Source organism: Macaca mulatta, chromosome 10 (genome assembly GCF_049350105.2).
Source record: "Macaca mulatta isolate MMU2019108-1 chromosome 10, T2T-MMU8v2.0, whole genome shotgun sequence".
Classification (NCBI taxonomy): Eukaryota; Metazoa; Chordata; class Mammalia; order Primates; family Cercopithecidae; genus Macaca; species Macaca mulatta.
The window spans coordinates 68115111-68140341 of NC_133415.1; the positions used below are offsets into that span (position 1 = coordinate 68115111).

Genomic DNA, 25231 nt, shown 5'->3' on the forward strand with positions numbered 1-25231 from the left:
GTATGTGCCTACATACATATATACATACATATAGATAGCACATACCTACAGATATATATGCACACACGTATATGCATGTATATACATACATGCATACACAAGTGTATGTATATATACATACATACAATAGATAGCATATACCTACACATCATATATACACACATATATAAAGGTATGTGTATACATATATACATTTACAGGTATACACATATACATACCTATATGTGTGTGTGCGTATATATATATTTGTAGGTATTTGCGCTATCTATATGTATGTACATATATATGTATGCATCTATCTAATTCTTGGATACATGGCTGAGATGGTGCTTTTGTAAGGGAAATTCTTAGAAACAGAAATGATAAAAGTGTCAGGATCAAGAGTTCTAAGCAGGCACTGAAATCAATATTTGCTTTGAGGCATGTGCCAACCCCAGGTAACCTAGACTCAAGAACAACAGTTCTCAAGTTTGAGCGTGCATCTTCAGATGAAGCGCTTTTGAGAACACAGATTACTGCACCCCACTTCAGGTTTCTGATTCAGTAGGTCTGGGATGTGAACCTAGAATTTTGGGTTTTTTTTAGACTGAGTCTTGCTCTGTTGCCCAGGCTGGGAGTACAGTGGCTCAATCTCAGCTCACTGCAACCTCTGCCTCCTGGGTTCAAGCAATTCTTGTGCCTCAGCCTCCTGAATAACTGGGATTACAGGCACGTGCCACCATGCCCAACTAATTTTTGTATTTTTAGTAGAGACAGGTTTCACCATGTTGGCCAGGATGGTCTTGAACTGCTGACCTCAAGTGATCTACCCGCCTTGGGCTCCCAAAGTGCTGGGATTATAGGCGTGAGTTTCCAGGTGAGGCTGATGGATGCAGATTCAAGAACACTCTTTGAGAACCAATAGCTAGAGCTTGGATTTGAATGAGCCACACGTGTGAGGCATGGAGGAGCCCGTGCTAGGGTCGTAAATACAGTGGGAGATTTGCCTATGTCAGTTTTAGCATTTGTCGCAGAGGAAAAAAAGGGAAGAAAAAGGTCTCTGTTGAGATTTCCTCATCCTATACATGGACTAACATGGGTTTAAGGACCATTAGCCAACAAAATAAAAACAAAACTCTAAGCCTAATATGTACTTTAAGGTACTGCTAAGGTGGTATCTTCAGGTATCTTAGAAAACCAAGTGTAAATAAATGAGCTCTTAAAGCAACATCAAAAAATCTTCCATAAGTAAAAATCCAAGGAACATGATCATCAAAAAGGCAAAATACGCAAGGAAATAACCAAGTGCATAAGTTTGCAGAGTCAATAAACTGCAGAATCAGACTTGTACACACTAGCGATATTAAAATTTATGATGCAGATTATTAAAGGTATTTTATGTGTTAATTAAATAAAAAATGTCCATATATATTTGAAAAGGAACCAAATAAAATGTATCAAAAAAGAAAACTATAATTAAAAATTCAGTGAAGAGTTAAACATCAGATTAAATACAGTTGGATAGAAAATTAGCAAGTTAAATGACAGACTTGAAAAAAATTAACTGGAAGGCATCATAGAGAGAAGAGACACAGAGGACGAAAATGTGATATGGGTTAAAAGTCATGAAGAACAGAGAAAGAAAGAATAGAAAGTAATAGATTGAAGTGATATTTGGTGAAGTGGTATGTGAGAGTTTTTCAGAACTAATGAAAGATGCCCATTCCCAGATCTAAGAAGTACAGCAAATTCTAAGAGAGGATACATAAAAATGAATCTATACCTAGGCACATCATAGTGATACTATGGAACACAAAAGATAATGAGTAGATTGTCAAAGCAGACAGAAAGGAAAAACAGATCAGCTTAAAAGAAGCAAAAAACAAACTGAAATATTCCTTAACAACTACAGGAAAACAACTTCAAAATGTTGCAAGAAAATAACCATCAACCTCAAATTTTTACCCATCAACACTGCCTTAAAAGAATAATGCAAAATAATACCATTTTCAGGCAAATAAGTCCTGAGAGACTTTCAGTAAAGGAACCTGTAGAGCATTTACTTCTGAAAGACAAAGGAAGAAGTGTGAGAAAAGTATGCTTTATTAAAGGTGCTAAGTTTTCTGCAATACTATTCTTTCAACTTTTTGTAAGAAAAAAAAAAAGATCTAAATTATGGGGAGTTAGAATTAATGCAACTGGTACTAACCAGACTTTTTTCCAAACAATTCTGTCTATGCCTTGCTAGTTCATAGACAGCATTATCATTTATAGCAGATGACAGCCAATCAATTAGTAGTTTGAAATTACTAATAATTTCATTATTGGTATGGTGTTGAGTGTATGTGAAACCAAAGTACACAGTGGTTCATGAAATTTTAATTAAAATAATAAAACCACTATATTCAAAAGTACACAGCATAAAAATGCAAATAAATACATTTAGAAATTGAGTTTTAATTTTGATGTTCAATATCTCGGCAAGATGTTTACTAAAGTAATAATGCTTAACTCAAGGTTATAATGTTGACAATATTTCTTCCTTCAAAAAATTTGTTCTAATTTCCAGGAAAGAGAAAGAGAAAAGGATTTCAGAAGCTGTGTTTTTTCTAGAGAAAAAAAAAAAAAAAAAGAAGAGATTGTGACATTAACAAACTGCATGGACTTGGGCAAGTTAACGAAGCATTTGCAGTCTGTACTTTAAAAAATTCTGTAGAATGAGAAAATTTGACCATATGTTCTTGAAATTTTTCTTCTGAATCTAAATACAGTTATTATGACTATATATGCTGGAAAATCTAGGTGAGTTTGTTTTCTGTAACCCTTTCTGAAAATCTGTGTTATCAGGTAAAAGGAGGACATCAGTAGTACCTGTGAGGGTGGGAAATGGGCCAGGGAATCCTAAAGAAGGAGAGAAGAGAGATGGGGCCCATTGTTGGGGCATTAAGCTGAGTGATCTATAAATAAAAATACCAGGAGCTTCTCTTTCTAAAAAAATATGAAATGACCAAGCTAGAAAAACTTGGATAACTCTAAGCTGGGAAGAAGATCTAGAGAGAAGAGTAATGGTCAGCATTAAAACTTGCCCCTCTTCCAGTGATAGCAGATTTCATTTGCATATCCACTAGGAAAGAATGATTGTAACTCTTTGTATCATAACGGGAAATAGAACACATGCAAGAGTACAATGCATGAATTCAGGGACATAGGTTATTTTGTCAAAATAGAAACATTGATAAGTAATAAGTGCCATATGTGTGGTAAACCAACTGATAGCAATCACTTAAGCATATCCTGAGAATGAACCATATGGTGGATGCATCTCCATGCGGTTCGAAGGTCTCAACTAGAATCCAGCAGTGGCAACCTGGAGATTCTTATCTACAGGGAACATCTGAGCCCCCAGCCCATACTGTGGAACTCAGGTTGTACAAGGGATAGAGGCCCTTTGTCTTGGGTTAAGGAAAGGTTGTCGCTGCATGTTTTTTATAAGTGGTTGTGGTCCTCCTGCCCAGGCTCCTGCCACCAGGCTCTCTCTCCTGTATGAAAGCCCCCAGGAAAACCCCATGTCTCTTTCAGTGACTCTGGGGCTCTTCCTCAGCCTCTCGAACCTGGTGTCATCCCCACTAAAGGTGGGAGGGGTTCAGCACAACAGCACATCATGGAATCATCCACCGCTGCCTGCCCGATGGTGCTCCCTTTCTCACTCCTTGCCCAGCCATTTTCACTTTTTTTATTTGTCTTTGAAGCCCTCTTAGGAACAAATGCACAATTCCCATGTTTCCGGAGAGTGCCTCACATTCACATTTCACCACAGACAGAATGTCCCTGCTAGCAAATCCAGTTACCACATTTTCATCTTTATGATTCAGAGCAGATTGTTAGACCACATAATGATAGGAGGTGAAGCTGTATTATTGAGTCCTTAGGATTGGGGAATGATGTTCTTAAACAAAGCAACTGATTTAGGAAGTAAATGAAGTTTTCACACATTGGAAGGAGTAACTTGGAAGAATTCCCTTCTTTAATTAAAGGTGGAAGAACTGCTACAGCTTAATAGCCGTTACGTGAGGCTCAGAAATGACAACAGGCTCAGGCTCTGGAAAACAGCTTTTGACATAGGTTATGGATGTGGTGGGAATCATTTGGTGAGGTAGAGTTTCTCTAGGGGAAAGGTGAGTGTTGCTTTGCCCCAGCTCATTACCCAAGTGTGGCCTTAAGAGATGGTCTAGAAAATGACCGAACTACAACAGGAGATTTGGAAGCCTCAGCTCATTACCCAAGTGTGGCCTTAAGAGATGGTCTAGAAAATGACCGAACTACAACAGGAGATTTGGAAGCCCCAGCTACTCTCCCACCAGGCAGTAACAAAGCTGAATATCTTGGGTGAATTATTGCAGCTGGCCTTTTCCCTGGTTCTAAGTGTTCTTCTCCGAACAATTTTAAACTTTCAGGCACATTTCACTGAATTAGGGCAGTGCATACCCTACCATGGCCATGATTATGATACTGATAATAACAGCCATCACTGGCCAAAGGCCAGGCCGGTGCTAGGCCAGGTACACATGCTATTTCTGTTCTTTACTGTCAGTAGGAAACGTTCATCCTTCGCTCCTTGTCTAGAGGAGGGATCACATCTACTTCTGTGCCTTTCTACACCTCTCCTCACTTACAGTAAGCCTGGGAGAAGGAAACAGTCCTATCTTGTGTCTCTCTCAGACCCACCTGCCTACAGAAAAGGCGTGTTCCTGGTCTGCTCGTCCTATAACAAGCTGACCAGGGCAGCCTTGGTCTAGGAAGCTGAGGACTCCTGCACTTGCCTGTGAGGGAACAGTGATTAAAGCTTTCCCATTTACAGCTGAAATCCAGGATTAGGAAGTCTGTTTGGGGGCAGGGCAGCCAGATGCTCTGGCCTAACCACATTAGTAATCAAGCTAATGCTTTGATTTCCACCTTTGTTTCAGCTTTGTCTTCTCGATTGGTTCTAAATTCCCAGAAAGGTGAAAAAGCAGCATTATTACTTAGCACCAGAAGCCCCAGCACTCACAGGGATACTGTGCAGTCCTGCACGTGAGCAGCTCAAGAGTTCAAGTGAGACCTGCTGCTAGGAGATAAATAAGCTGACAGCGCCCAGCAGCCACACTTTTGAGGACCCCCGTGGCACCGTGTTCCTGCTGAGGCCGGCCACTTTCTCCCCAAAACTACTTGCAGCCAGTGACTGAGCATGGGAAAGCGAGACCCTAGAGCCCAGCTATTCCCGTCCAGTGCAGGACTCCTCTGGACTTCCAGACTGCACTGCAGACTGAGGCACTTCCTAGCTAAGCCTCCTTCTTTTCTTCTCCCCTTTCAGCTGCTCCTGCTCCATCGCCCATTTCTCTCACCTTTATCTTGCACTTCTGCTTCCATCTTGGCATCTTCTTCCCTCAAGACCCAACCCAACACCATCAGTATTATTACACTCTTCATTTCTCAGTGGAGGAGGTGGGGCTCAAGGCAAGAAGGACAAGGCGTAAATATGCCCCCTTTAAAAAATTTGTACTACTCTATCGCTTCTCTGCCTTTGGGCTAATATCAAGTGTAAAAGTTTGTACTACCCTTAGGTTTGAGGTTCACATGAAAAGAACACCTCATCAACATTTTAAAAGAAAATTTGAATGAACTGTATGTTGTACCAGTGTGTAAAAGAGAGACCGTGTCCTTTCTTCATAAAACTGAGTCCATTGGGACCTGCCCATTCAATGCAAAAATGCAAAGGTATGTAGGATCCTAGAAAATGAAAGAGAATGCTAAAGACAGGAACCATTTCCAGCATCCGTTGTTGAAGTCTGAATCTGGAAAGACTCAGAAGGTATTTATCAGAAAAACATTTTTCCCAATAAGCCAATAGTTGCAAAGCTGGTCATCACATGCAAATCTTGACCTTCACTTTTACACAATTTTGGAACATGTAACTGGTAAGCACTACTTACAGTTTTTTGCTTTGCAGACATGGAAAATACATCACACTGACAAAATGGACTTTTAAAATTTGGGTTTTACCTTAACAAAATAAACTTGAATCTGATTCTTCATCTTCAAACATATTAGAAAGGGATGAAATAATTTCTCTGTGATATTTTAACCCTTAGGAATATCTGAACATGAGTGTGTTTATACACATAATTTAAAAATTAAATATAATTTTCTTTTCATGGCATAATTTTCTAAAGGAAGGAGGGACAGGACTTACCCTCGCTAGAGTCTTTCGAACATTCTGGCTTCTTTGCTTTGCTCTTCTTGTGGGGTGGAGAGAGGCCTTTTGGCTCTAACCCCTCTGGAATCACAAAGATTTAATATTCTCATTTAAATATTTACCAGTAGGGTTCAAACTTATGTTGAAATTTAAAAATGTTTTCTTCTTAGTAAACCTACACACACGCTGAATCTTAATTGCAGATTCATCTGTCATCATGGCTGAGCGAAATTCTGGCAAGGACTTGTGGTTCTCCAATCTACATAGACTTAAACTTAAGGCTTAAGCTAAAACATTTTTGTAGATAGCATTAGTGATTCACACAAATGTAAAATCTTACACATGTGGTTTCATAAATTTAGAAATTCTCCATAAGGGAACCCTGTTAACTTTTTTTTCCTCCAAGAGTGTTTGATTTCAATCTTCATAGATTAGTTGACAATTGTCATGGTGCAATTTCATCTTACTCAGTCCTGAAAGCAGGGCTAGAGGAATGGAGAAAGGAATGGGGCTAGAAATTACCCTGCTTCTATTTAACAAACTGTTTTTTAGTAATCCAGATTCTAAACAACTTCTGTATTTCCCACTTAAATTACTGTGCTTCCTCTTTTCCTCAATGCCTCTCTAAGTCTATCCATGGGGGCAAATAAATTAAGTTCTGAAGACAGTGTCAGGAAAATATCTCCGAGTTTATTCATTTGGATATAGCACACTTCATTAGGTGTGAATTTATGTATCTAGTCCTGATCTTCTTTCTGAGCTCATGACTTATGTCTTCAACAGCCTACAGGGCATCTTGTTTGGGATTTGGGAATGGATATCTGTTTGCCTCTCTAGATCCACTCTCCATCCTTCACCACCCCTAATGTGCTCTGGGAGGCTGAATTTTCTGGATTGCATCAATGAACTCCCTGGTTCTCCGGCTTCCTATTAGATGTAGCCAATGGGGAGCTCAGGGCATCTACTTTCTAGGCACCTGGTGGTTTTCATGAGCTGGTTGTATCCCTCAATCTAAGGTTACAGACCCTAGAGTTGGCCTTCTCCACGTGGCCCTCTAAGTCTCTTGGCTCCCGTAGGCACCTCCTTCCCATTGTCCCTTTGGGGCTGGTACTTAACTATGCCCTACACTTCAGAGCACTAATAATTTCCTTTCCTGCACTCAACTCCCATCAGGCCCTTTCAATTTTTTGTAAAGGACCTCATCAGGCATTTCAAATTTAAAGTCAGATATAATCATACACTTGCTGTTTATAAGCCTGTTCTTTCCACAGTATTACACATCTCAAGGAATGGTATCACTATCTACCCAGGAATTTAAACCCCAAACTGAGATGTCATTCTCAATATTTTTCTTCATTTACTTTTCCAGTTGAAGCAATCGCAAATCCTATCATAGCCCTCTCTGCTCCATTCTAAAATAGATTTCATATTCATCAACGTGCTCAACCTTTGGAATCACCACAGTAGCCCGCACCAGCATCTCATAACCCCCTGGCCTTCTAATCTCCCCGCTTCTATTCTTTGTTGTCTGCACTCTATCCTCGACACAGCAGCTAGTGTGAGCTTTTGAAACATAAACCAGATCACATTGCTCGCCTGTTTAAAAACCATTGCTTAGAATAAGATCCAAATCCAATTCCAGGCCTGGCACAGCACATCACTTGGGCCCTGCTTACCACACTAGCCTCACTTCCCACTTGTGTTTGGCTCTAGCTTTGTCAGTTTCCTTTCCCTTTGTGTTCCTCAATCACTGCTAGGCTGGTTCCTGCCTCAGGACCTTTGCACCTGCTGTTCTCACCCCCACTCCTCCAACACACATATTCATAGGTCTGCTCCCTTCTTGCGCTTTGAATCTCAGTTCAAATTCAGCTCCCTACAAGGCCTTCCCTGACTGCTTAATCTAAAGGCTCACAAAGGAAATCTCTCTCAAACGCATCACTTGTATCTGAAATTATCTCGCTCTCTGGTGTATCCCTTTACCGTATGTCTCCTTCCTCATCTCATCCCCAAGAATGTAAATTCCATGAGAAAAGGGCACTTGTCTTTCCTAATCCCTCTCGTATCCCTGGTGCCTAGCAGTGCCTTGAGAATTTCATTTCAAATTCGATTTTATTTTCACTTCCCCAGGCCTTTCTTTAAGGCCAAGATATAATGGGGACCCTGCCGAATTCTCTCTTAGCAGCTGTCGCCTTCATGCCAGGATTCTAAAATTACATTACAGAGCTATGGCGATTCATTTCTCATTTCCCATTTATTAAAAAAGGAACAGAACAAAAAAAAACCCACATTTGATAGATGTGCTATTAAAAACTTTGGCATTATAAACTGCAAAGCTTTGGGCACTAGGCTAGGTTTTCTGTGGTTGCAAGTCAGTCACATCTAAGGTTATTACCACAGCCAGGGTGAAAAAATTTGCCAATGACTACATTAGCAACTCCCCCAAACTTCTGTCACCAGGTGCAAGATGGATGTTGACCCTTGGAATGGGTTCAGCAAAAACAGAAATGAGATGCTTGGAGCAGCTCACCGAGTGCAAATACTAGGCTCAAACGGATTCATACAATGGGCAAAGAGACATTTGCAACCTCACTGGGAGAAAAATCGAACCCTTCTATGTCACTGCAATGTGTCGTCTGCAACTGGGAGCAAGAAGAGAGTTTCCAATGCTGGAAATTCAACTCCAAACCAGCATTTCTCCAATCACTTTTTGCATTTTTGTGAGTTACATTTCTAGGTCTTCATTTCCCACCAGAATAGGAATTCCTGGGCAGTGGGTACTATTTAAAAAGACATCCATGTGCTACATTTTGAAATATCTAAGCACCCCCCGCCAAAGTACTAATATTTTATTTTTGAAAAAGTTGTAGAGCACTCCTTGGGTCACTGGGCATGCATACATGTTGAATATGAACATGAAACGTGTTATATGAAACAGTATTGTATCATCTCATGACACCATGGGTAAAGTGTTCTGGGGCATGCAAATGAAAGTCACAGATACATAAGGCCTCTGTGTCCAGGTTTCTACTTGTGGCTTGGGAGGAACAACTTTCCCTCTTGGCCTGGGGGAGTGAAGAAGAGAGTTGCTTCTGCTTGTCTTCAAAAGCACCCCCATGCTTCTCCTTGACAATGTATCATGTTTTTTAGCTTGCCCTATGTCTGGCAGAGGGTAGAAACCTGGAGATTTGCCAGGAGCATGGCTTTGTCCCCTGAGGGACTGAACTGTGCATCCAGCTGTGATGTGGTTGAGTTTCCATAGGTGGTTGATAATTTTCCGTCCCTGCTGACTCAGACTGGGGCTAATTTCAACAGTGCAGTCATGGAAATGAAAGGACATGGGAAGACATTTGCCATTAAGGAATTAAGGATTAAGGAAGATGATTAAAGGACTTACACGGAATTCTTGGCATTTAAGCCAGTCTGCTTCTTCTACCTCCCATGGGAGTAGAACCTCCCCTTGCAGATGACCATGTCTGATACCATCTGAAATGCTCCTGCCTCTACTTACTATAAAAGTCTGGAGACAGGAGCAAGAAAGTAAAGGACATGAACTTTGGGGTCAGGCAAACTCGGATTCAAATTCTGGTTCTGCTATTTAAGCAAGGAACTAATCCCTTTTAAGCCTCAATAATAACAGTTCCTGCCTTGTAGAATTGCTGTGTGTATTAAATGAGTTCATGCATGTCACGTTATTGGCACAAAGTACATGCCCAATTAAACTCTGGCTCAGCAGAGCTGTGCTGTGGCTGACTTGAGCCAGCTCACACCAGCTAATTGTACCATCTCTCCCCAGCTCTCCTATTCATTGACCTCATGCTTTGGAAGCTTGAAAAAGATCATGGTATTTGTGTTTATACCATAGAAATCTGCAAACTCTTCACACTGGGGCTGTCCTTACCCAGAGAGTTCATTTACAAGCACCCCAGTGGGTTTAGGTATTCAAGTTGTTATTCACTATCATTCACTAGCATGTCTTGGCCAGTTGATTCACTCAAGTAGCCCTTCATTAGTGTCAGTTGCATTTGTAAAAATCCCTCCAGCTTTTCTATTTGAATGAGAAGGAGAATTGATGCAGGGCAGGGGAAAGACAGCAGTTAAAGGCCTTGGGAGACTGGTTCAGACTCATCTTCGAGACTGACATGCTTAAGTGTGAGATCTGAGTGAAGCCATCATGCACACCAATGTCTGGTGAGGCCAGCTGGAACCATTCAGCACAAAAATCCTCCATGATTTCAGCACTCAGGTATCAGGAAATTGGGAGTAGCTCCCAAGCCCATTCTGCCCGAGTGGCTTAGCATCCTTGGGCCATTGAATATGACTTGAACAGCTGCATGTAGCTGCTGGAGACCAAACTCCCAGGAAACCTGGTGGAACTAAAATCAGAAATGATGATCCAATTAATGCCGCCAAACCTCAAACGCTGACTCCAAACTTGTGGACTCTCCATTAGCATTAATAACGATTTCCTTAAAATCATTCAGTGGTTTGGATAGCTATCTAAATCTCATTGAGAAGCCAACTCTCTCTGTTTAGAAATGTGTACTTATAGCACTTAGGCAAATGATCCATGGCAAGACAAGGCCCTTATACTGGGTGCTTGAAAGGGCAGTATCCCTCGTAGCTAAAAGATACTCCAAGGACATTTCATGTGAGCAAGATAAATGAGAACGGCAAGATTAAATTCATGAAAGTTAATTCAAGACAGAGTGACAATTTAAAGTCTTTTTTAAACATATGGCTCTTTTTTACAATAAGACATTCTACATGGATATAGGAATTGAAATTTTAATTTAAATTTTACCTTGAGCTCTATGTTTTATAAAAGGCAAGCCAAGTCCTTGTCTTAGGTCATATTCTCTCAGAAGCAAACATAGAAGGGTTTGAGTTTTAAGCAGTTAATTTGAGAGATGATTTTAGCAAGTGTCACAAGAGGAATAGGGAAGAAAGACAGGAAAAGGAAAGCAGACAATACTGGGTGTGTTCATGAGTACATTCCACTGTGGGCAACCAAGACTCAGTTCTACTGGGGACCTCTGAACAATATTGTCCAATACTGTAGCCACTAGCCACATATGGCCAACAAGTAGTTGAAATGTGGCTAGTTTGAATTCAGATGTGTATGTAAAACACATACCAATTTCAAAGTCTTAGTATGAAAAAAAAAGAATGTAAAATATCTGACTATTTTTATATTGATTATACATTGAAATGATAATATTTTGGATTATTGTGTTATACAAAATATTGTTAAAGTTAGTTTTACGTTCTTCCTTTCACTTTGTTCAAAATTATACATGAGGCTCACATTTGAGGCTCACATTATGTTTCTACTAGACAGCATTGGAACAGAACATGCGTCAGATGTGGGTATTAATCAACCAACTCTTATCTATTATTGGTTGAGGGCTGCTCCAGAGAAATTAACTCTCTTGTGCTTTGAGTTTGCTGCCAGGACGAGAGCAAAGCACTCAGCAGACAGTCATAAGGACTTTCCTTGGAAAGCTATTGGTGCTGTAAAATAAAGCAAGCACCAAGGAGGCATAAGTAGGGCACCAACAGCCACTGCTACAGTTCCTCTTCTATCTCCTTTATTCCTACTCCTGACTTTCAGATTCTGCTTCTACTTCTCATACCTTCTGAATCCATTGCATTTGGAAGTCCAAGGGAACTTTAGGAATCAGACATGTTTGGACTGGAGAAGAGTAGATAGAAGCTATAATCCTTGTTCCAATGAAATTTTATGAAGAAAAGAAACTGGTGTTATTTCCTCTTGAAGATATTGGGCAGTCCGGGGAGGGAGAGAGATATAACTTAACATAGAGAAGGACCACCCCAATCAAACCTCATGTAGTGAGATCAAATGCATCAGAATTTAAAGAGCTCCCTGCTGATGGAGCTGCCCAGACTGAGCCTGTCAGTGATTTGTAGGGAATTCTGGCATCAAATGAGAAGTAACACAAAATTAGGGCCTCTGAGATACCTCTTTCACAGTCAGAACACTGTGACTGCCAAAATGAGGAACAAGGAGCTTTTAATGATAGAATTAAGCTCTATATCCTTCTAATATCTGTTAGAATGAGAAAGAAAAAAGCAATAATTTACTGAATCTTTACTATGGTCCAAGCACTGTATGAAACTTTAGGTATGTTATCTGATTTAATCCCCCAAACAAAACTATACGGTAAGAATTATTGCCCCCAGAATTGTAAACTGAGGCTTATAGAAAATAACACTTGCCTAAGGTCAATAATTGATAGAGCTAGAATTGAATTCAGGTCTATTGATTCATGCATTCATTATCAAAGACACATTGAATGGCTACCTTAGGCTATAACCTGTGCATTTAACCACTAGATTTTCCTCATAACAAATGGGCTTTGTTGAGGGGTTGGCATGCATCTTAATTCTGATAATGAGAACAAAATATAATATGTGGAAAGTGTATTTTCCAAAGATGGCCACAACAATATTTTAGGTCTTACATGCTCTATAGAACCACTCCCCACAAGAGATTGAGTCCATTTTCATTTCCTCTTGAATTTTGGCAGGCTCATGACTATTCCAAAGAATTAGAATTACATGGAGTGATGCAATGGAATGTCTAAGCCTGAGAATACAGTGTCTCCCTTTTCCAGGAGAAACTCATTTTGGAAGCTGGCTGCCATGCTTTGAGGAAGCCCAGGCCACATAAAGTGGTCATGAACAAGTGTTTTAGGAAGTTGTCCCAGCTAATATTTTAGCTGACAGTTGAGATCAATCACTAGCCAGACAAGTGAGTGAACCTTCAGATGGTCCCAGCTCCCAGCTGTTGAATCTTCCTGCTGAGCCCTACACCTTGTGAACAGAATGATTAAGTTATCTCTGCTGTGCTCATGAGCATAAGAAGTGGTTGTTTTCAGCTTACTCTAAGTTTTGGGGGCGATTTGTTATATAACTCTATTAAGTACAACATCATGTTCCATTTTTACCTTGACTGTCAGGAAACTCAAGGTCAAATTTATTCCTTAAATACAGTAACTGCATTAACCTTAAGTGTTAGCACAACTACTTTTAAATTTTATAACACTGAGCATATATTTCTATTTTATTAATCTTATTTTGTCTTTCTTTGAAAAAATATGAAGTGTACATAAACAACAAAATGACCCCTACTTACCCCCTAATAATAAAAGAATGAATTTAATACCTGAATCTTCTTTCATTTCGACATCCTCTTCTTCTTCATTATTATCGTCTGTTAAAAAATAGGAAAAAATAAAGAAATATTCATATGAAAGTGGGAAACACAAGAATGTTCTAGATGGATTAATTAAAACTCTCAAAAGGATAACAGATCAGTAGAAAAGAGACTGTTAAAGCATGCATTTCTCTTGTCTTATTATCATGCTGAGTTAAGAAGACAGTATACACATTAATGCACAATTTAAAACCTAGAGTTTACATTTCCTTTTTAAAGTTGTTATATTTATAACAAACTATATATGCAATCATTTGTTTTACTTATACAAATTATATATGGTCACTTCAGTCATTTCAATTGCTCACAATTAAAAATCACAGACTTTAAATGCCACATACTCTACCTTTGTTAAAGGTCTGCATGCTCACTTCAAGTATCTGAGAAGTATGGACATCATTATTTGGTCATAGACCGACATGTGTCAAATCCCTGCACCGCACTATGAAAAGTGTTGCTTTGCTGCATTTGGAAATCCCAACCTTCACTCATGTGCTTTCAAGTGTCCCACCAGTTGCACCATTCCTATTTAGCTCCCCTTATCTCCCAATATAACCCCTTTTAACTGGAAAAGGTCATGTGATTCCTCTGCACTACAGATGACATGCTTGCTCTTTTGAACTTCTGAAACACTGTCATCTCTCTCCTTATGCTCCCTACCTCCAGTGGCATGTTCTGAATATCTGTGTCCCCAATAATTCATATGCTTAATCTTAACCTCCAAGGTGATGGTGATTAGAAGGTGAGGCCTTTGGAAGGTGATTAGATCATAAGGAAAGAACCTTTGTGGATGGGATTAATGTCTTTATAAAAGAGATCTAAGAGAGACCTCTCACCCCTCCCTCCATGTGCAGACACAGGGAGAAGACGCCTCTCTACGGGGAAGAGGGTCCTCACCAGACACCGAATCTGCCAGCACCTTGATCTTGGACTTCCAGCCTCCAGAACTGTCAGAAATAAATTTCTGTTGTTTATAAGCCACTGAGTCTATGATATTTTGTTACAGCAGCCCAAATGGACTAAAATATCAGCTAGCGCCAAATCTTCTCCTGTTTCTATGTTTGGTCCTCTCTCCTCACATTATTGCAGTACAAATTCAGACTCCCAGTGCCATTTGCCTTAGCTATTTTAGCAGTTTCCTAACTGCTCCTCTCTTTTTCCCTCTCCTGGATCTCACTCCTTTTACACGTGACTGCCAAATCAATCTTAAAATACAGCTCTGATCTGGTTCACAACGGTTCAGTGACTGCCCTCTGCCTAATGAGAAAAGTCTAGACTCTTCCTGTAACGCTCAAGGCCAGTGATACCTGGTTCCAAACACTTTTCTCAGTTTCACCTCCTCTGTTACACGCATGCTACCACCTACATAGATGGCAACATTTAACTCTTCTCTGTTCTCTCAAGGTCCCCCTCAGCTTCCTCTACCTGCCTTGATCCTGCTAGCAATGCCCTTCTCCCTCTCTATTCACCTTCATCCTTCAAGCGCAAGCTTAGGTGCCACAGCGTCTGATTTCCCCAAGTTTGAATGAATCATGTGCTCTTTGATGTACCTTATTTTTACTGCCTTCTTGGTATGGACTTTAAATACACATGGGCTTAGGTTTGCATCCTGGCTCCTCCACCCATCCATCCCCTGGGCATGTGGTCTTGCAGAAGTTACCTGAATCTTCCTGAGCTTCAGGTTCATCAGCTATGTAGTGGGATAATAATAATTATACCTACTACATAGAGCTTTCGTAAGGATTAAATGAGATCATGCCATGTAAAGTACTAGGACAATTACTGAAACATTGTTAAGTGCTAAATGTTATCTGTTATTATAATAAAATCACACAGTCTACATGTTAATTTATCTCTTTTTCAAATATCCATCTCCAGATCATAAATTCTGCAAAGATGGAGACCAGGTCTTGTGTTCCTGTATATTCCCTGGCACTTAATGCCATTCATTTTATATACCATAATCAATAAAGAAATGTCCACTGAATTAAATTTATATTATTTTCTATGTGTTTTATACATATTAGCTATATCATCCTTTGTAAATAATGGGAAGTCAGTGAAGATTTGCAACTTGCTCCGACATATGTGCTTTGTAATTTAGTCATCCCAGCCAAATTTACTTGGTATGGCCCTCTTCTAAGAATTGATTATCAATGATGATTAGAGATATATTATTCAGTGGAAAGAGAAAATGCTTTTCATTTGAGGTTTTAGAAAGGCAATTCTTGATAACTATAGTTAACTTTTAAAGAAGTAATTTTTTTTACCATGGAAATATTTTAGAAACATTGGTGATTTTCTACATAATTTTTAAAATTCATTCTATGAATGCAGTTTTGGAAGGAAGAATACCAGTTTCTTAGAAATACAGTTTTCTAACCAAATGATTACCAAAATGTTACAAAGTAAACTTCGTAGATTCCTCCCTGAACTTAATATCTTTAAATATAATTTTATTTTACAGAGCCATCTAAAATCTGTACGACCACAGACTCTTCAGAATCTGAGAAAGAGAGATAAAAAAGAGTCTCTACAGTTTCTGGGGGAAAATAAAGGAAGAGTCAAAGATCCCTTTGCTTGTCACTTAAGTTTCCATTATTCACCTGGCAAACACTCATTGGTTAGCCTATTATGTATAAGGCTTTATGTTTGGGGCTGTAGAAAACTCCAAGATGAATAGAAACTTAAGCAGTTTTTTTTTTTTTTTTAATAATCTTATCAGTAGTAAAGAAACTAAGACATGCAAATACATTCCAACGTATGGTAGTCAGTGCTACTAAAAAGGTGCCAGAGGAAGGATTGATGCTTCTAGTTAAGCTACTTGGAAGTCTTCCTGTACGTAGAACATGACATTGAAGCGAATATTTGAACTATATAGACTGTCCCGATAACATCATCCCAGAATGACTCCCGTGTGTGGAAGGATCAGGCTTGGGGTTATTATTCATTCATTCGTTTCACTCATGCACTGATTTAGTCATACAGTGGTTAAGTGTCTGTTCAGAGTCTGGACTCAGACTGGGTCAGTTTACTTCCAGGACAAAAAACATATAACTATGCAAATCTTGGGTAAGAAGAATACCAGAATACCCTGAAATATAAGGGACCTTCCCCTCACTACCATCTCTCAATCCCTTGTCTCTCCCAAAGCACAGGGTGAAGATTTTCTCCACAGTTTCCTTATCTATCTACAAACAGTAGCCCCCAAAAAGGAACACAATTGCCTTCCATCCTCTCCCTGAAATTTCATTATCTATTGCAGAAAAGAAAGCTGAGAATGTAACCACACCTGGACAGATGTTTTTTACAAGATAATGCCTGCCTCTTGGGCTCATTCAAATTCCAAAGAGAATAATTTACAAGTTAATTTCTGTCTCCTGGGTCCATTCGTTCTCCCTAATAATCATTTATTGCTCTTCAAAAAATTTTCTACTTTCCCCATCTATCCACTCCCCTATGAAGAAGAATATATAAGCTTCTGTGCCCAATTTAGGTAGTGGATAATCATTCTCATGTGATTTCCCCATGCTTGTGCATGTTAAAATAATTTTGTATGCCTTTTCTGCTATTAACCTGCCTTTTGTCAGTTTATTTTTAGTGAACTTTCAGAGGGCAAAGGGGAAGTTATCTTTTGGCCCCCAAATAACATAAAAACCTATATGTCAGTTTCTTCATCTGAAAAATAGGGATAATAAAATTATCAACTTCTTAGGGTTAGGATTATATGTCAAGTGCTCACATACAATGAGCATTCAATAAATACTGATTGATTATTGCTATTATTGAGACCACCTTTGCAAAAATTGTGACAACGAGAGAAATCTGACATAGAAAAAGTATGACAATGAAAGAAATCTAACACAGCAGACTCCATCTTGCTTCTACCCTCACAAGCTGTTCTTGTTCGTTTCTGGGTATAGCCCAAGCTAACTTTGGAAGGAATTTAGTATATAGTTTAACCTAAAAGCAAGAATGATAATAACCCTTCTCAAAACTATCCCTTCCTTGTTTGGGGACTGAAGCTGCCTTTGTAAAACTAATGAAAGACCCCAAGGTCACGATTATGAGAGAAGCCTGAATTCTACTAGGATGTAGGCAGAGTTAAACAATAACCAGCCATTGTTCCAGAGGTCCCAAGATATGTAACCTCTACAATTGCTCTAATAGATAACATCACTATTCTAGAACCTAAGGTTGGCCTTTTGAGATGTTTTTCAGATTTTTGCATTCTGGCAACTGACTGACTCCACCGGGACCTTTGACTCGTGACTCAACTGGTCCTGAGGACCCTATCCAGAGGCTCAGTGCATGAGGACAGTTTTCTACACTCCTATGATTTCATTCCCAACCAATCAGCAGCACCCATTCCCTAGACCCCTGCCTGTTAAATTGTCCAAAAAACTCCTAGCCTCCAAGCTTTTTGGGAGACTGATTTGACTAATAAACTTCTGTCCTCTGCTTGGCTAGCCCTGCATTAATTAAACTCTTTCTCTACTGCAATACTGCTGTCTCACTAAATTAGTTGTATCTGTGCAGTGGGCAAGAAGAACCCACTGAGTGATTACCTTATGATGTCATTCTTATAACTATTTTTGCTAGTTAAATAACCATCTCTTGAGCTCTACCTTGTGCAGCCATTATGAAGATACAGGTCAACAATCTTTTCCCTCAAGGAGCTCACAAAGTGGATGATATAGAAAAGCAAAACTACAGAAGAAGGTAACAGATTATCTGATGTAGTTACACGGAAGTTGTATTGGGAAATATACAAGAGCCAGCTAAGTCAGAGGGAAGTTCTATGAAGGCACTCCAGAAGAGGCTAGGCTTCAGCTGAGTCTTAAAGGGTGAGTTAAAGTTATGTAGCGAAAAAGAAAGGCTACAGCAGATGCCCAGATGTGGATGTACTGCCTATACCTCCTTGTTCCTTGACAACTCAGTGCGTGGCAGCCTGCCTTTGAGCCACCAGCTCTTGGGTTTCTTTGCCTGGGGACTCTCTCTGGTTGCTGAATCCCATTCAAGTAATACCAGAGAATTAACACCCTTTAGGGTTGAGCCTTTCTCAAATGATGGACAATTTGCATATAAGAACCCCAGCTCCCTTGCCTTCCAAGTGGCCTAATTCAAAGCATGTTCTGTACTATCTCCCTGAGTCTCCCCACTCCTACTGGGATTGAGCCCCAGTTGTCCCATGGTAACTGGCTTACAGCTTCACCTCATTGCCTCCTGCTCTTGCTTGTCTCACTTCCCCACTTCCCTACTGGTGTTTCCTGGGATCATCTTCCCACCACACCCCCACTACCCCAAAATACTTCTACTTCAGTCCTTGTTTCAGGATCAGCTTCTTGGGGAACTCAAACAAAGACAAGGGTAATCACACTCGAGCAGAGGGAAAAACATCTGTGAAAACATGTGGATGTGAACCATCAAGATGTTTTTAAGGAGATAAAACTAGCTATGAATGACCAAAGGAAGAGTTATCTGAGAAATTGCAATTAACCCGATCTGTTCTGGCTAGATAATACAGGCCTTCCATACCAGGAGTGACAATTAATTTTATGTGTCAAGGTGACTGGTCCAGAGTGCTCAAACATTTGGTCAAACATTATTCTGAGTGTGTCTGTGAGTGTTTCTGAATGAGATTAAAATTTGAATGGGTACTGAGCAGATTGCCCTCCCTGATGTGAGTGAGCCTCATCCAATCAGTTGAAGGTCTGACTAGAACACAAAGGCTGACCCCTGGAGAGTAAGAGGGAACTCCTCCTGCCTCACTGCCTTTCTAGTAGTTGGACATTGAGTTTTTTTTTTTCCTGCCTTCAGATTCAAACTGAAACATTAATTCTTCTTGTGTCTGAAGCCTGCCAGCATTCAGACTACAACCACATGGTTGGTTTCACTGGTTCTCAGATCTTTGGACTCAGACTGAAACTATGCCATGAGCCCTCCCGGGTCTCACACTTGCCAACTGCAGATCTTGGGATTTATCCACCTTCATAATCATATGGGTCATTCGCTATGATAAACCTCTTTCCATGTATTTTAATATATGTTCATTTTCTCTGCAAAAACCTGACAAATATACAAGGTTGAAGCATTCAAACTTTATTTAGAGTACAGAGTGATTAAACAACTTTAAGCAGAGGAGTGACACACCATCTTTTGAAAGATAACATTTAATGAGAGAAATTTACTGAACATTATAAAGCACATGCCTTAATATTTTGCAATTATTTGTATTAAAATCAAGCATAGAGTCCTTTTGCTCTACAAAGCACCTAATGTGCCATTACATATTAATGAAATCCACTTTAGTTCCACATTATTCTCTATAATGTGCTTGCTTGAGTCATATTTGTGCAACAAATTGCTAGCAAGAACTTTTCTAACAAAACCGGAACAACAACAGAAAAATATTTTAAAAAGATGATAGCCTATGGAAGTAGGGAGTCATGCCACTCAAAGTTTGAAAGTAGTTAGGAGACTGATGAAGCGTGGGCACAGAGTTGCAGCCCTTTTAAACAGTTCTCCAAGCATCACACTTCTTTGTTAGAGGACAAAAATGAAATAAAAGGTTTCTACCAAAGTGATAGGAATACTATTTCAAAATAGAGAGCATTCCATCCGAAGGCATTGTTCTGTGTGTTCAGAAATGCCAGTTCCAGAAAATCCCCTTTCCTTCCTAGGCACAGACCATACAGAGGCTAATGCTCCATTTCATCTTATGGGACCTCTTTGATGTTAATTTCATAATAAGTGCTGTTTTTACTCACTGCATCACCCTGTGTCAGATTACCCCGTTGCATTCTACACAAACACATGAGTATGACCGAAGTTTTTATTTTGATCACAATATATATGTGAAAACCAACTAGTTTCTCATGAATAACCAGTTTTGGGTAAAAACTAGCTTTATATACTTCAGAATCCCCTTCATAAGGAAATGTCTAACCTACTTTGAGCTCTATAACACTGATTTCACTGTCTTTTATTGGAGACAGAGTTAATGTGAATGATTTTTGTCTTAATCATTATACTTGTCTTCTGAGCAGGTAACTGTCATTTCCCAACAGCAAATAGTCCACACTTCTTTGGAAAATGAAGTATGCTATGGGTTTTGGAATGACTTCAGGTTTGTCTTACTCCATTACCTAGAGTCACCACAATTAATACAGTCTTTTGGGGAAGTGAAATAAACAAAAACAAGCAAAGAAAACGCCATAGAACGTTATTTAAGGTAGTTTTCAAAGTGTACTCTCTGGACCAGCAGCAACACTATCATCTGGACACTTGTTAGAAATGCAAATTCTCATGTCCCACTCAAGATCTACTGCATCCAAAGCTCCGGGGAAAGGACCCTCCCGGTGACACTCATGCACATTGAAGTTTGAGAGCCACTCATCCAAAGCACCAGTATTGGTGAGCTGAAGAAGAATCTTTCAAAAAAGTAGATGTCCTTTTTTTTTTTTTTTTTTTGATATTTCAACTGAACTAACTTGTGATGTCTCACTAACACTAATGTGGTAAGAGGTGCCCAAGCCATATGGTTGCTGGGTTTGAGGAACAGTTATGCTTTTCATGAGATATTGTATGCTTTCTTATGTGCTTGAAGTCACTCAGCTACTGTGCAGCTGAGTGGCAAGATTATCATGGTCCATGGCCAGGATTCCTAGATTGACTAGGAGACGTGAGCAAGAATGGGGACTAGACTCAAGGAGGTCTGTGCATGGCATGAGAAAAGGAGGGTGTTATGAAGGGGATGTTACCCTTATGAGCTATTAAGGCACCCTCTTCACTCCCAAGGGAAAAAAATGGACAGACACCTGAAATAGGTCATAAAATTCGCTTGTCAAATTTTCAGCAACATTCATACATATGGGCAGGTCTGCCAAGGAGAACAACTACGATAATCCTGCTGTGGTTTTATTTCACATGCTTCTAAGTTCTCTCCCTTAGAGCTTAATTTCTTACCACAGGCTTCTTGTGCACTCTTCATCTTTTTAATATTTCATTACCAAAAGCTTCTAGGAACAATTTGGATTTGCAGAGAAAAGAAATATTATTAGCAAAAATAAAGCTTTGTTTTGGGCCTCTGTGTAGTAGGGAAGAGGTCATTATCCTCATGGCTTCTTGTAGGATTTGACAAAGCAAAAACTTCAGGCAAAGAATGACTGATAAGGGAGAGTCCTCCCTGAGTAGGACTCCTGCCATTAAGTTGAATACTTGGACTCACTGAATCTAACAAATTGCTAAATCTACTTTCTGAAGGTGATTGATAAAGCCAGGAGAAATTTTTTTTAAAAAAAGGAAATTTTTTTTTTTCCTTCAACTGATCCTTGGCCAAAATGAGCACTCAAATCTAAATCTAATTACTTTATAAATCAAACAATAAATAAAAGGCACTGGTTAGAAAACTGCCTGGTGCTGCTGCTTCTGGCTTGCCCAACTGGGCACATGATAGCATCAGTTATTGAGATATGAGATTTAGGAAGAGGAGGATTGAGGAGTGGAGAAACAGATTCTGAATATAATTTTGGATGTGTTCAGTTGAAGACGCCTGAGAGACTCCCAGCTGGAGACGGACGTGTGCAAGCAAGTATACCAGAGAGGGCTGGGCCGGACACAGATGACGGTCAGGAAGACAAGATGGCAGAGCAGTCGCCAGGATAAAGAGTGCCCAGTCCAAGGTGAGAAGGGCTTTAAAGGGTCATGTGGAGTCATGTGATCAAATATGCAATGGTTTCAGTTCCCACGCTCAAGCCATCAAAAAGGTTCTAATAACCTCAACAAGGATGGTTGCAGTAGGAAGGTAGAGATAGTCATATGATTGCTGTGGATTATGGAATGACCAGCAAGTGAGGGAGACAGACAACTCTTCGAAAGACATGTGGCTGACAATAAAAGTCAGGTCCATACCTAAAGTGGAATATAGGTTACAGAAATTTTAGTTTCCCCATTGTTTATTTTTGTCTTTATTCTTATTTCTGTGCCTTCTTAAGAATTATTTTATTTATATATTATTCCTCAAAGACTTCTTCCTCCCTGCATTTGCCTCAGTGTTTTCAACTAAAGAACCAAAACCAGTCTACCCAGAATGTTTGACAGGTCTTTCAAAAGCACCCTGCAGGGGTCTCTATAAAGATGACTACAACATCCTCCCTCCCTTCTCCAACTAGCATTTAGTTGTGTCTGTTTTACCAGAACTTCCTAATGAGATCAAACTCTGCTTAGTCAAGGCTCATGTTCCCAGGTCTTCATTTGTTCTGCTGTTTATCAGCATTTGCTACACTCACTGCACACTCCCCTCCGTTGGAAGGGACAGATTGCTTTCTGTCTATGCCGGCTGCTTGTTCCTGCATTCAGGTTGCTTGGTTACAGCAACACTTCACTGGATTTTCATTGAAGGCAAAATGTGTTTGTAACTTTTGAGGCCCATCAAGTGGAAATGGTTAGCACCTATTTCCTAAGAAGGCCGTTAACCCATTTATGTTACTTTATAGAGAGCATGTCTTGTAGAATTCTAAACATCAATGTGATCTGCACATTAAAAGTACACAAATGTGCCATGTACTTGTAAACATTCATAATTAAAGAAAATACTGAATTCTTTTACTCTAGTTGTTCTCTACATTGAATGTATCATTTGGGGAAAAAATGTACAATTCAGACTGGGTAAGAAGTTTTTCTTGTGTTTCTTTTACTTATTCATAGATGGTATTCATATATTAGTTTTCTATTACCTTTGTAACATATTTCTACTAACAACACAAACTTATTATCTTACAATTCTGAAGGTTGGAAGTCCCACATGGGTTGAACTAGACTAAAATCAACATATCATCTAGGCTGCTTTCCTTTCTGGGGGTTCCAGGAAATAATCTGTTTCCTAGCTTTTCCAGCTTCTACAGATGCCCACGTTCCTTAGCTCATGGCCCTCTTCCTCCATCTTCAAAGCCAGCAATGGTGCATCTCTCTGAACATTCTTCCACAGTCACAGCTCCTTCTGGCTTCCCTCTTCTGCTTTCCTCTTTCAATTTTAAGAACTCTCATGATGACTTTGACCCCAATCTTATAATCAATCCAAAATAACATTCCTATTTTGTGGTCTGCTAACTGCAACCCTAACTCCACCAGCAACCTTATTTTTCCCTTTGCAATGCCACCTAACATATTCACAGGGTCTGGGGTTTAGACTGTAGACATCTTTGTGGGGGACATTTTTCTGCCTGCTACATTTGGTAAATCAGGAAGCAGATTGCTTTGTATAAAAAGTGTCTGAAACATATTTAAAAATGCTCATCATCGCTGGTCATCAGAGAAATGCAAATCAAAACCACAATGAGATACCATCTCATGCCAGTTAGAATGGCGATCATTAAAATGTCAGGAAACAACAGAAGGTGGAGAAGATGTGGAGAAATAGCAACGCTTTTACACTGTTGGTGGGAGTGTAAATTAGTTCAACCAATGTAGAAGGCAGTGTGGCGATTCCTCAAGGATCTAGAACTAGAAATAACATTTGACCCAGCGATCCCATTACTGGGTATATACCCAAAGGATTATAAATCATGCTACTATAAAGACATATGCACACATATGTTTATTGCAGCACTATTCACAATGTCAAAGACTTGGAACCAACCCAAATGTCCATCAATGACAGACTGGATTAAGAAAATGTGGCACATATACACCATGGAATACTATGCAGCCATAAAAAAGGATGAGTTCATGTCCTTTGCAGTGACATGGATGAAGCTGAAAACCATCATTCTCAGCAAAATATCACAAGGACAGAAAACCAAACACCGCATGTTCTCACTCATAAGTGGGAGTTGAACAAGGAGAACACATGGACACAGGGAGGGGAACATCACACACCAGGGCCTGTTGGGGGGTGGGGGTCTGGGGGAGGAATAGCGTTAGGAGAAATACCTAAGGTAAATGATGGGTGCAGCAAGCCAACATGGCACATGTATACCTATGCAACAAAACTGCACATTGTGCCCATGTACCCTAGAACTTAAAAGTGTAATAAATAAATAAATAAATGTCTGAAGAGGAGAACTAAAAACAATCTAATTAGAAATAAAATGTTTTTCTGTGAGGTGAAGTCCATAGGCTTAAAATCAAGGTCATATTTGAGTTTTTGGTTTAACCCCATTCTTTCATTAAAAAGGGTTTCTTCTTTTCTTTCTATTTTTAAACCTTCAGATTTTTCATCCTTTCATTTTCCCTTTTCTCCTTCCTTCCTTCTTTCTTTTTTATATATTTTAAAATCCTGTCTTTCTACCTTTTCTCACTGTTTTGGTTATAAAAGAATATCACAAAGACAAATGACAAACTTGGAAACCACTTGCAACATATATTTGAAAGATTAGTAACCTTAATATACAAAGAGTTCTTATAAATCAATAAGAAAAAGACGAAATAAAAATGTACAAGGGTTACGATCAGCAATTTTGTATAAGAAATTTAGATAAATAACTGGAAAAATGTTAAATTATATTAGTAATAAGATAAATGAATGTTGTTACACATTAATCACTTTTTTATCATGTATAAAAGTGCTAACATCAAAACAGTAAGATGTAACCCACTGAGAAGGGTAGGAAAAAAATAAACTCTCATATACCACTTATGGGAATGTAAACTCAGGTTGCTTAATGCTAGGCTCGGGCATTTATATTTCTGTCCCTGTGAATGGTAATCCCTGTAAGTTGTATATAGTACATGACACTCAACTGTAGTGCTGCAAATACAGTGAACAATTTGACAATTACTAG

At 39.4% G+C, this 25231-nt stretch overlaps 1 protein-coding gene across 4 annotated transcripts in view; it reads right to left on the reverse strand.

Moving 5' to 3' along the window:
• The window catches only part of MACROD2 (mono-ADP ribosylhydrolase 2), a 2066868-nt gene that overhangs the window by 149875 nt on the left and 1891762 nt on the right, over nt 1-25231 (reverse strand). For 2 of the 4 annotated variants that reach the window (XM_028828673.2, XM_002798223.4), the window contains exons 10-11: nt 13398-13445; nt 6209-6292 (exon numbers count right to left, since the gene is read on the reverse strand). In XM_028828673.2, coding sequence (XP_028684506.2) covers nt 6209-6292; nt 13398-13445 — 132 coding nt within the window. The remainder of the gene's footprint in view (nt 1-6208; nt 6293-13397; nt 13446-25231) is intronic. The other 2 variants (XM_028828674.2, XM_015149520.3) reach the window with 1 other exon arrangement.